This window comes from Balaenoptera acutorostrata, chromosome 9 (assembly GCF_949987535.1).
Source record: "Balaenoptera acutorostrata chromosome 9, mBalAcu1.1, whole genome shotgun sequence".
NCBI lineage: Eukaryota > Metazoa > Chordata > Mammalia > Artiodactyla > Balaenopteridae > Balaenoptera > Balaenoptera acutorostrata.
This window is the reverse complement of record NC_080072.1, coordinates 26,292,383-26,305,924: the sequence shown is the minus strand read 5'-3', so window position 1 is coordinate 26,305,924 and position 13,542 is coordinate 26,292,383. Positions and strand designations below refer to the sequence as shown.

The 13,542-nt window shown below is 43.5% G+C and overlaps 1 protein-coding gene across 1 annotated transcript in view; it reads left to right on the top strand.

Moving 5' to 3' along the window:
- Positions 1 to 13,542, top strand: part of KIAA1549L (KIAA1549 like) — a 137,478-nt gene that overhangs the window by 28,224 nt on the left and 95,712 nt on the right. Inside the window, exon 10 of the mRNA XM_057553246.1 lies at positions 3,396 to 3,567. Within this exon, the coding sequence (XP_057409229.1) occupies positions 3,396 to 3,567 (172 nt within the window). The remainder of the gene's footprint in view (positions 1 to 3,395; positions 3,568 to 13,542) is intronic.

Sequence of the window (13,542 nt, the reverse complement as noted above, 5' to 3'; positions counted from 1 at the left end):
AGTGTCTAAAAGAGCCCAGTGAAATGCTGTTTCCTCTTTTTTTCTGAGTACTCAGTGTGCTTGGTCCCTTTTGTTGCCTGGAAAGCCTGAGTGAAGTAAGTAGGGGTATATTTCTGCAAATCCCCAATTTACCGAGGCTGTAGACCACCTTCCAACATCATCCTTGGAGAAATTTGGTAAGAAGAATTTGCTATTAAATTGAAATTGAGCGAAGTTATTAGATACTTGAATGTTCATTCACCTTGTACCTGGTTATACTAACACTCTCCCTATCTCCTTTCCCACTGGGGACAGAAATAACACCCCCAAGTTTCCCAAATAAAATTCACTCTACATAGCTTATATCATCCTTCACCCAGAGAAGTCTTTCGTCTTGGCTCAGATCATTTTTAAAGATGAGCCACCTTCATGAATATGGAGATTTAAGTGTCTAGAATCTAAAGATGTTTCTCTAGTGGATGTATTTGAAAAATTGAGGAGTCCAAAGAAGATATACATATGACCAGTAAGCATTTTTAAATATTTAACTCTTATCATCAAAATAATGCAAGTTTTAGCTACCACAAGATGCCATTTTCAAGATGAGTAAAATGGTACTATCCCGTGTTGATGAGGAAGCAGTGAAGTGGGCACCCTCAAACACAGTAAATGGATATGACCTTGCTGGAGGGCAGGTGAGCAATTTAGACAAGAATCTTTTAGATGGTCACAACATTACTCCTAGAAATTCATTTCAAGGAGATAGAGGTGAACACAAAGATGAAAGGGTAAGAGCAGTGTTTCTCAGAGAGTGTCCAGAAAATGACTCTATAAGGTGCCCAGAGGCAAAGGGGCTTTCTGGCCAGGTCAGTTTGGGCAAGGCTGCATCCTGTAGAATGTTCTTGAAGATTCCAAAGGCATATTGGCATACCAAAGACTCTAAAAAAACCTGCAAGTAAAGAAATCTCCTTGACTTTCTTCAATATACTGGTTTCTACATTTAAATGCCAATAAGACCCTTGTTTATAATAATATCTACATTTCCCCAACATTTTATTATAAGCATTTTCAAACTCAGAAAAGTTGAAAAAATTATGACGTAAGCACCCATTTACTCACCGTCTAGGTTCTACAATTAACAGTGTATTATGTTACTGTTTTATATTTGATAACATATCATTTCCATACCGTAGATCAGTTTGGACTGTTCTAGAACCTCATATAAGTGGAATCCTACAGTATATTCTCTCTTGTATAAGGCTTTTTTGACTCTGTAGTGTTTTTGAGATTCATCCATGTTGTTCTTTTATTCAGTAGTTTATTCCTTTTTATTGCTGAATAATATTCCCTTGTATGAAATATACTACCGTTTGTTTATCCATGCTTCTGTTGATGGACACCTGGGCTTTTCCCAATTTTTAGCTATTATAAACAAAGCTTCTATGAACCTTCTTCTGCAGGTCTTTCCATGGCCATGTGCTTTCATTTCTCTTGGGTATGTAGGAGTGGAATTCGTGGGTCATAGAGTTGGTGTATGTGAGTTCTGTGAGAGACTGCCAGACCTTTTCCCAAAGTGTACAGTTTGACACTCCCACTCCCACCAACCAGATGTGGAGTTACCCCACCTCTTCATCAACAACGTGTTGTCAGCCCTTCTTATTTTAGCCATTCTGGTGGTTGATAGTGATGACTTGTGGTTTTAAATTGAATTTCCTCATTGAGCATTTAAAAATTATGCTTATTGGCCATTCAGATATCTTCCTTTGTGAAGTGTCTGGTCAGACTTTTTTAAAACCCATTTTTTATTGGGTTGTAGTAATATTTATTTTAATTGTTATCTATAGCATACATACATGGAGCATAAAAATATGTAGAGTTTAAAGAACACTAGTAAAAAAGAACCCACATCCCAAAGAGTAAGAACATTACTGTTACCTTATCCCAGAAGCCTTTTCTGTGTCTTTTCTGATTATACATACTCACTTCCTTCCCATCAGAGTTGACTGTGCTTCTGAATTTTGTATTAAATCACATCTGTGTTTTCTGTATAGATTTTACCATCCTCATGTGTATCCTTAAGCAGTACATCATTCAGTTTTGCATTTTATATTCTGTAATTTGTTTCTTTTGCTCCATATCAGGCTTTTATATTCACCCATATTGATACAAAGAGCCATAGTTCATTTACATGACTCTATAATATTGCATTGGGTGACTGTACCATAACTCATGTATCCATCCTACTGTTAGTGAATTCTGAATTTTCAGATTTTTTTGCTATGATGAACAATGCTGCTATAAACATTTTTGTAACATCTTTTAATATCCTGTGAAACTCGTAATCTGTAATGTACACTTTGGAAAATACTATATTATGCCATAATGTTTATCGATGGTTAATTACACTAGTAAAAAGTTGAAAACAACTTAAATGTTTAAAAATGAAGGGTTAGTTAGGTTTATGAGACATGCATACAGTAGAACATTACGTAGGTTTTAAATTTATGTTTTATGTATTTATAATGATTATCAATTGTTAGTTACAATGCTGAAAAATGAGTAACAATTTAAGTGTTTAACAATAAAGGATTGGCTAAGTTTATGAGGCATGCCTTGGAATGCCATGTAGAAATTAACATTTATCCTTTTGTTATATTTAAGCCCATTATGGATGCAAGTAAAAATGGCAATATATAATACTATATAGAGAGTATGATAAATAATTTTGTAAAATGATAAATAAAAGGCCTGTGTGGAAAAAACGAAGAATAGAAGCCAATACTCCAAAATGGTAATAGTAATTAGCTTGTGGTGGAAGGATTCCAGATTGTTTTTATTTTATTTCATTTCTCGATGCTTTTTTGTATTTTCAGATTTTCCGTAGTGACTATGTATAACTTGTACAGTGAGAAAAAGCAACAAAGGTTATTTTAGAAAAAGAGCTTTGAGTCTCCAAGTACTGCTTTTATCAGAGTTCTTTTGAATTGTAGACATATAAGTTCATTTTTTTTTCCTCTCTGGCTATTGCAGGAATTTGAAATTAGAAATCTTGTTTGAGAATAACCTAACATGCCCTGAATTAATGTGGAGGCCTAGTTTCAAATGAGGCCAGAGTTCTCTGGAGGCTGGAAGACATCACCATTTCAGCGTTTCCTTCTCCAGCCTGAAACTGTTCTTTCCAGATGTTTATATTTTCAAAACCCTTTTCTCCTCGCTGCCTCCCTCCTCCAGCGACAGCAGGGTTTCTTGAGACGTTGGTGATAGGGAGGTATGCGAAGGGTGATGTCTAAAATATATGTCATGGGTCCACTTAGCTACGGAAGGCTTCGCAGTCGGGAGACAGCCTGCTGATTGCCCAGGTGATTGCAGAGTTGATGCAAGATGCCCTGTAAACATGGCCTGTCTTTTTCTGAAAGATGGTAAAGATGCAGCGGGTGCCAGGACCCAAGGACCCCGCGGAGCTGACTTACTACACCCTGTACAATGGGAAGCCTTTGCTGGGGACTGCAGCTGCCAAGATCCTGAGCACCATTGACTCCCAAAGGATGGCCTTGACCCTGCATCACGTTGTCCTTCTGCAAGCTGACCGTAAGGGGATAACCTTTCAATTCATTCATTTTTAAATTTTTAATAAATTTATTTATTTATTTTTGGCTGTGTTGGGTCTTCGTTGCTGTGTGCGGGCTTTCTCTAGTTGCGGCGAGCGGGGGCTACTCTTTGTTGTGGTGCGCGGGCTTCTCATGGTGGTGGCTTCTCTTGTTGTGGAGCACGGGCTGTAGGCGCGCAGGCTTCAGTAGTTGTGGCACATGGGCTCAGTAGTTGTGGCTCGCGGGCTCTAGAGTGCAGGCTCTGTTGTGGCGCATGGGCTTAGTTGCTCCGCGGCATGTAGGATCTTCCCGTACCAGGGCTTGAACCTGTGTCCCCTGCATTGGCAGGCAGATTCTTAACCACTGCGCCACCAGGGAAGTCCCATTATTCGTTATTTTTAATACCAGTAAATGTTTCCTGAATCACTTGGATGTTAATAGACCTAGAGCTAAACATACTTCTGTTCTAGAAGGTTCTCAAATCAACCAGTTGTTTCCTGTGTTGTTTGAAGCAATAGGTTTTGGGCAAGGGATATGTTTTGGCTACTAGGATGAGGATAATACTGCTTTTCCTCAGTCCTACCCTCTCTTCCTCCTCAGTATGATCTTGTGAACAGTTAGAAAAATCACCACAGCTGAGATGGTATTTGTCTGCTGGGGAATTAAAGGTAATTTCATTCAGTAAGCTTTGTAGAGTCCTGCATGAACTGTGTTCAGTGCTGGAGGACATATAGAAGTGGGCAAGTCCCAATCACTGCCTTTAAGGAGCAGAGAAGGCGTTAATGCAGATATAAAGGCATAGAATGCAGGAATGCTTTGAGGAGACAATGTGATTGATACAGGGCTCAACCGGGGGACAGATTGCTCTTGAAGGGGCATCCGGGAAGGATGAACAGAGAAAGGATATGAAACATAATAGCTGCCTCTCTGAGGACCCTCCCCTGGCAGCTACTATGCTTGTTGCTTTACATAGATTTTCTCAATTTTTCTGGGGCAACTCTATTCAGCTCCAAATTACAGATGAGGAAACCTAGGCTCAGAAAAGTTAACTAACTTGCACAACATCACAGAACTAGTACTTGAGTTGCCAAGATATGAATCTGGATCTGTTTGACTTCAGAAGTGTGTTCTTAACTGTATTGCATGCTACAGTTTCAGCAGAGGGAGAGGAGGATGTACTGTCCAGGAAGAGGAAGCAGCAGAAGCAATAGAAGGGAGTGAAAAGTACCAGGGGTGCTTGAAAAAAAGGAGTTCAAGTTGCCTGGAGTGCAGAAGCATGAGGAGGAGATGATGGGATTAGAAACGAGCATTGCTTAGGAGACTCAGGCGTTGGATGGCAGGGGAAGGAGATTGTACGTGATGTGACTGGCTGTGGGGAGCTATTGGAGATTTCTGAGCAGGGGAGTAGTATCACTGGAAGTAGCCATTATCTAGGGAGGTTAATCTGTCGGCAGTGTCCAGGATGAGAGGGGGAGGACTAATGAGGCTCTCTGGTGGCCCAGGCATTGGGGCCCCAAAAAAGGGCTGTGAAGGAAGCAAGGGGAGAGGGGGTTGATGAAGATGAGAGATTGTGTGGTAGAAATATTAGATTCGACAGCACACCGAGCATACAGGGCCTGGAAGGTCATCATCTCCCATTGATCTCCTAGTTGGTGTCCGCGTTCCTTAGGAACCTGACGCCTGGCTCATGGTTTTCCTCTCCTCCTCGTCTCCTGCCTTCATCCGGGGTAGGTGTGGCTTCCACAGGGATGGTCCAGCCCACATGTTGTTACGGCCCTCACTTCTGCTCGGCCAGCACATCCTCACAGACACACCTTTGCCTGGAAATGATGGTCACCCCCTACAATCTTGTCTTTGAAATGACTTTTTAACCAAGATTCTCTTCCTTTGCACCTCTCTCCTTCCCTCCCTGTGGGCTCTATCCCATCTCTGGTCAGGTCAACTACTAGCTTCATCAGTTTTACTGCATCTTCTTTATGTAGGTTCCCCAGGGCTCCATTCTCGGCTCTTTCTCTGTCTCTCCAGGTAGAGAATGAACTGTAGAGGACTGGAGTGAAAACCATTGTAGGTGCCCAGGTGAGAGGGGAAGGTGTCAGAGGTGGAGACTCAGAGAAGTGGTTGGATTCGGGATATTTTTGGAGACAAAGCTGATGGGGCAAGATAATGGATTGTGTGCGTGGCAGGAGGTGGTGAGGGCTGGAGGACTCAAGGGTGACTCCCAGGTGTTTGCTTGAGCACTGGTTGTGGTGTCATTTGTTGAGATGCAGATGGTTCAGGAGAGGAGGAGGTTTGGTGGGGCTGCAGTGGCAGTGGGGGAGATGGAATCGAGAGTTTCCTTTTGGACATGTGAGCTTACACATTCGGGGAGAGCTCAGGAGATAGTAACTCAGCAGTCATCAACACAGGTGACATTTAGAGCTAAGGGAGCAGGTAAGATTAACCAGATTTGCCTTGATTTAGAACTAAAGAGAAGAGGGTAAAAATTAAGGCCCAGGGCATCCACATGAGGGAAGAACTGGAGCCAGCAAAGGATCCTGAGTAGGAGCATCCGGGGAGATGGAGGAGGTGGTGTCTAGAAATAAGTCAAGAAAGTGAATGTCCTGGAAGGGAGTGAGCTGCTGTGTCATCTTCTGTTCTTGAGAGGCAGAGACTGGAAGGATGGAGATGAAGTGAATTTGGTAAACTGGAGTCTGGTGGTGACCTTGGCAGGAGGGGTTTCCAGGAAGAGGTGGTGGAGACAGCTTGGCTGGAGTGGACCCAGGAGAGGGTGGAGGTGGGGAAACAGTGACAGCAAAGGGAGAAGATTAATGGGACAGTTGCTGGAGGGGCATATGGGAGATATTGGGGTACATTTGAATATTATGGGTGACTAATAGCAAGGGAGAAATTGACGATGCAGAAGAGAGATGAACACTGCAGGAGTGAAGTCCATACGTGGTCGAGGGGGTGGCACAGGTGGAGGGTTCAGACTCAGCGAGGAGCAGGGATGGCTCATTCTTTTGCACCAGGAAGGAAAGCAGAGTACAGGGGTGTGGGTGTCGGTCAGGAGGTACATTTGGTAATGGAAGCCTGAGGATGTTTCTGTGGTTGTTTCTGCTCTCTTGGGGCATAATGGAGTTGGCAGCTGAGGCTGAGATTGTGTGGGGGGCGTTTGAGCAAGGGTGCAGTAATACACACTGAGCATCAGCAAACTGACGAGAGAAACACCGTAAGATTGGCAAGGCTCCCCTCCTCCTGGGTCCTCATTGCTACGTTCAGACCATTTCTTCTATTCTTTCAAAATTCTAGATGCTTTGAACTGCCCCTTCCTCACTGTAGTCACCTCTAGACCCCAAGCTGACCCCCATCATCCTGGTTCATTGTCTCTTCCTCTCCATCGCTTCTCCTCTCCCAACCCATCCTCTACTTTGAGGTCAGTTCCTTGACCTCCTCACATCTACTCTAGGCCTTGCGGTACTTGGGAAGGGGCAGAAATGGGAGAGCTGGCCTTATTTAGAGCAAGAGGTGAATGGAGTGTCAGGAGGAGAGGTAAGGGGACTTTGCTGATGGAAATGGATGGGAACAGTGGAAGGTCTGAGAGCATGGGCAGGAGAGAGCAATCACATGAGATTAGAAGGTGCATGGAGGCTTGTGGAAATGAGAGTCGAGGGATCATCTAGGGGTGACCTTAAAGGTTTGACTCTGGCTCGGAGAGCCAGGATTCAAACTCTGTTCTGCCTGGCTCCAGAGCTGCTAGCCCTCAACCTTACTTCTTTGTTTCCTTCAAATCCACCTGGCTCTCTCGGTTCCCTTCTAGAGTAACTCACAAACTGTTTCCTCTTCTCCATTTCATCATTGTCTCCTCTTGGACTTTGCAGGTGCTTCCCAAATGACTCAGCCTCAGCCTCTTTGCCATTAATGTACCATCCACACTGTAATTAGAGTCATTATAATAAACACAGGTTCTGGTCTTACATCTACTCCATTTAAAAAATATTTGGTGGCTCTCTGCTATTCACAGAATAAAATCCAATCTTCTTAAAGTGGGTCTTTGAAGCCTTTCACAACAGGTGCTCAGCAAATGTTCAGGGCCCTTGACAACCTGTTCTCCAGGCTTCTTTCCCAGCCGTACAGCTACTCTTCTCTCCTTCAGACCTAATGCTTCAGCCACACGGGAGGATTCATTCTTCACATTCCCGATGCCTCTGAAGCCTTCCCTGACCCCTGAAGCATGACCCCTCCCCGAAGTTTCCCTAGTTCCAGGGGCCTCCATTGCCCTTATCACACTGTGCAAATGAGTTGTTTTCTCGCTTTTCTCCCTCATGAGCTCTTTAAAAGCAGGTACCACATCTCATTCCTTTTTGAATATCCAGCCCCAGCTACTGCCTGGCTCTATCCTTGTGAAGGCAAAGGACCCACTTTTGCTAAATGCCTCTGCCAGGCCCTGAGTGAGGCACGTGGTTGGAAGACACCATAGCAGAGCAGTTGAGAGCAGAGCCTTCGTAATGAGACCGAAGACAAATGAATACGTAGGTCAGAGGCATGTTACCTCTGACCTACGTTTTCCTCATACATAAAATGGTGATATCAAAAACACTGACCTGGTAGAGCTACTGGGGGGATTAAATAAGATAATTATTGCATGTAGAGGGTTTAGTACACTCTTGGGGCGCCTATTAGGCACGTAGTAAATGGTAGCTGAATGTCTCATTTATCCATAAGGTAGAAGGACTTGAGGAGAGACAATGAAGAAGGAAGGGAGATTTGAAGGTTAAGAGCCTATATAATTCAGAGAATAGGGTGCTTTTAATGAAACTAGAGAGGGGGTTAGAGAGGAGAAGCACTTTTAGGAGGGAGAAGGTGAATTATTCAGTTTGGACCATGTGGAGTTTAGGTGATGAGCTATTCGGGGGTACCATGGGGGTACTGAGGGCTGAGGTTAGGAAAGTTGTTGGAAATCCAAGCCTGGATCCCAGGAGAGAGGCCAAACTTAACACTATAGATTTTGAGAATGTTGTAGATACAGGATAGAATTTAAATCCTGGAGAAAATTCGAGTCCTGGAAAGAGTATAGCTAGAAGACAGACCCTGGGAAGTGCCTCCATCCCAGGATCAGAGGAGGAGGACACTAAGGCCAGTGAAGAAGAGGAGAAACAGATGTTGTAAATCCCATTTTCTCCTAATAGCTTTGAAATCAGCCTGAGATGTGAATCTGAGGTCAACACTTTGAATAGAGAGTCATGGTGTTGAACAGACACCTTGTCCCTCTGAAGGTAAAGCGTAGTGTTCTGTGTGTTCCAGTGTCTTCTAAATCGCTAGGTCTAGGGCCAATGTGCAGTGCCCTGCAGTGGAATATATGATGCCCACTCTACCCATGTCATCTCTGGGTACTGGGGCAGCAATGACTTCTAAAGAAGCAACTGCATTCCCGATGGAGGTTTGCATCCACTCCCTTTGCAGGATCTGGAGTGAGAGGCCCCTCAGAGAGGTTATCCAGCTGATGGAGTAGGGAAACTTCTCCCCATGCAGAAGCAGTCCAGGGCAGGAATTGGTTTACCTTACATGGCCATCAGAAACTTATCTCAAAAAAAATATCACTTAAAGAAAGCCATAGACTGACCCTTTGGTGAAGGGAACTCTCATCCATTCCTTCAACAAATATTTTTTGAGCACCTGTTATGTGTCTGGCACTGTTCTAGGCACTGGAGACACAGCTGTGAGCAAAGCAGGCAAAACCTCTGCCCTCACGGACCTTACATTCCTGAGCGGGCAGGTTAAACAGACAAAATAACTGAATAATATGTTAGATGCTAATAAGTGCCATGGAGAAAAATTAAGCACAGAAGGGGCTAGGGGATGCCGAGGAGATAATGGCTGTGATTTTAAATTGTTGGGGGGTTGAGAAGAGGATATTGAGGAAGTAACCTTTGAGTGACCACCTGAGGATACCCGGGACAAGATTCCAGGCAGAGGGGGGAGGGTTTGAGAGCCAGCGAGGAGGTCCCAATGGAGGAGAGCAGCAGCGGTGAGGTCAGAGGTGCAGAATAGGGGCCACGATCAGTGGAGCCCCATGGGCTGCACCCAAGTGGGGTGAGAGCCACGGGAGTGTGTGGGCAGGGGCAGGATGGGCCTGAGCTCTCACCAGCTGCTGGGCCCTGGGCTAGACCCTCCCCTGCGTCCATTCACAGCAGTCATGAACTCTGATGTTTTGACAGCCACAGAAACGAGCGGGGAGCTTTTTTGAATGGATTCCTTCTCCTTTCAACATTTGCTCCACATGAGAATAATTCATTCTGAGTTTAGGTTATGTGGACCCTTTGACTTCATTCCCTCTGACAAATACTTTGTGTGTGTGTGTGTGTGTGTGCATGCACACGCACACATGCACACACTTCCATTCATGTGTGTTAACTCAGAACTGACTTAAATTGTATATTTCAGAGAAATGAATATTTTGGTAAAAAAAAAAATCTAACCTTTCCGGGGCTCAGTTTCTTCATCTGAAAAATGGGTATGAGAATCTTGACAAAGAGTGTATCCCAATGCCTAACACATGGTAGAAGCTCAAGAATGTGTTGTCTCATTTTCCTATCCTTCCTCTGACATTCTTGTAAGTTAAATAACCATTTGTTCCTTTTCACCTCTGTACATGACTTTGTAGTTTTAGATCATTATGCCAATGAATATACTGGGTTTGGATGACTTCAGTTGACCTAACTTTACTATCGCTTTGACTGTTAAATGAATTTATTAATGTACATAGCATAAATTTGTTCTCTCCCCATTTAAATAGAGGTGAAAGGATTTTCCATACTGCATCAAGAAGGCACACCTCCATCAAAACAATAAAGCTGAGTAAAAGCAGAACACATGTAAATATTTCATTCTTGCTAATGAAAAAAATTATATACATATATAAATATATATAGGGTATCATGTTCTGATACACTATACATTTTTCTCCATCAGGATAGAACAACATAGCCGAAAAGAGGCATATTGATATTTTTCACAGAAGCACTGAGCTTTAAAAAATGTTAATGGCCTAAAACTCACATATAAATACTGAATTACTAAAAGCAGCAGCAATTACATGTTTAATGTCAACAGGAGCACATTATCTAATGAGCTGTTTTCAGAAGTTAATAATGTGATTAATCACTGATTGACAAAAACTGTGGAAAAGAAGTTCTTTTGTACTAATAGTACTACCAAGCCAAGTGCTGCCTGAGGAGAGGTAGATCTTGGCTAATGAGGTGCCAGTTGAAGTCAGGGGGTGGTCGAAGTCAGAGAAAGACCAGCTGGCTCCTCAGGTAGGTCCTCACCATGTGGCACTTACTGGTGGGGTCTTTGTATTCCAGAGTCCAGTCCTCAGCTTCGTGGGTTTAGTAGCCCCCAGAATTAAGCAGGATCAGGAGGACCAACTTATGCTAACCAGACTTATAAGAGATTGATATATAAACCAGATTGAAAGTATTTAGTTTAAAATATGGATTAGAACTACCAAGGAGAGGGGATTTCTTTAACTGGCTGTTACTGTATCCTTTGTGGAAATCTGTATGGGGAGCCAAATTGCAACAGGAATAATGGTAATTCAGTTACACATTCATTCAACTTTTAATTGAGCACCTACTATGTGCAAGGCACTGTTCTAGGCCCTGGGGAATGCAGCAAACGACACAAAAAACCTCCCTGCTCTCTTAGGGTGTACCTCCTAATGGAGAGGCAGGGAGTGACAGATGGTGAGCAAATACATATGTATCATGGCAGATGGTGATATGTACTTTAGAGCCTCACCATTCCAAGTGTGGCCTGGGGGCCTGCTGCATGGGTACCCCCGGGGAGCTTATTAGGCATGTTACCGAGTCCAAGTTTGTACTGCTCACCACATGACAGGCCGATAAATCGAGAGATAAGTTATTGGGGCCAGGAATAGTGACTTTATTTGGAAAGCCAGTAGACTGAGAAGATGGTGGACTTGTGTCCCAAAGAACGTATTACAGGGGGACCCATCCCAACCCACAGAATCAGAATCCACATTTGAGCAAGATTCCCAGGTGATGGGCATGCACATTAAAGTTTGAGAAGCACTGATTTAGAGAAAAATTAAGTAGGAAGAGGGGGATGGAGAGTGCTAAGGGCAGGGATTGTTACTGATATTTTATAGAGAGTACAGGGAAGCCCTCACAGATATGGTGACACTTGTTCAGAGCCCTGAAGGAGGGAGGGAGGGAGCCATGTGGATATCTAGGTGAAGAGCGTTCTAGGTAGAAAAATAAGCTGGTGCAAAGGCCCTGAGGCAGGAGCATGTCCTGCATGTTTGAGGAACAGTAGGAGGGAGGTAGTCTGGAGCAGAGTGAGTTGAAGGAGGAGCTGTAAGGGCAGAGAAGTAACTAGATGGTTGGTCAGGCAGATCACTTAGGGTCTTATAGAAATTATAAGGACCCTGGCTCTTACTCCGAGTGGGGTTGGAGCCTCTGGAGGGTTTGAGCAGAAGAATGTTGTGATCTGAATTTTTAAAGGATCACTCCAGCTTCTGTCTTGCAAATGACTATAGAGGACAAGGGAGGAGCCCATTGCAGTAATTCAGGTGAGAGATGTTGGTAGCTTGGCCTATAGCAATAGAAAGAAGTGATGTATTTTGAAGATGGAGATGACAGGGTTTGTTGCTCAATAAGATATTGGGTGAGAGTAAAAGAGACAGGTCAACATTGATGGCAAAGTTATTGATCTGAGCAACTGGAAGGAAGGAGTTGCCATTTGTTGGAGTGGAAAATACCACAAGAAGAACAGGTTTGGTTGGGGGGTGGGGGGATTGAGAGTTGGGCTCTGGATATATTAGAGACATTTCTTAAGTATCCAACTGGAGATTTGAGCTGATGGTTGGATACAGGAATCTGGAGTTCAGAGTAGCGGTCCTGGTTAGAGACATAAACCCAACAGCACAGATGGGTTTTAAGCCTTGAGTCCATGAGATCATCTAGGGAGTGGGAGAGAAGAGAGCTTGTGTGGTATTAACAGTATCACCAAGCTGAAACAGCCAGCTGCCACCATCTTGCCCACCAGATAGACCTGCCATCCAGCCAGGTTACCCATGTCTGCTGGTCGGGGTACCCTCCCCTGGAGTGGATAAATCTTTGGTTCTCTTTTTCTAGATTTTTTGCAGACCCCACTCTCTTCCAATAACTCTTTATTCCTATAAACAATTATTTTGGTTACTGTTTTCTTTACTCCAGTCCTTTTGATTGGACTGAGGTGTTTCCAAAGCTTCCCCACCTGGGATCATGGGGGGAGGACTCATTCATCTCACATCAAAGACTTTTTCGTTTTCTTACATTTTCCTAACCCAGCTTACTAAAAAGTTGAAAGAATTGTACAGTGAACACTTATGTTGCTACCACCTCGACTCCACAATTAGCGTTTTACTATATTTTAATAATCACATCTCTGTTCATCTATTTTTCCATTCATCTGTTAATCCATCATATTTTTTTGATGTATTTCAAAGTAAGTTGCAAACATCAGTAGGCTTCAACCCAAAACACTTCAGTATGCATATCATTGCCTAGAGTTCCGTATTTGTTTGTGATGTTTTAGATAAAATTAACATACAGTGAAATGAACAGCTCTTAACTATACCATTTGATGTTTTGACAAGTGTATACACCTGTGTGACCCTAACCCCTATCATGATGTAGAGCATGACCATCAACCTGTTGCCCTTTGCAAGTTAATTAATGCCAGCCCCACCCTCCTTGAGGCACCTACTGTTCTAATAACACATTCTTCCTACTGACAGTCACTTTCGTTACTTTATTTCACTCTGGCTCTGAGAATAGCGGATTGTTTTGATTAGACAAGGCATTTCCATGCCTCCCCAGCCAGCCATCCGGGGGCAGGGCAGATCCGTCCACTCAGGTATGTTTTATTCGTTGCTCACTCAGCGGGTGACTTAATTACAATATTTAGAGTCATCTCTCCGTGGCCTTTGCCGCCT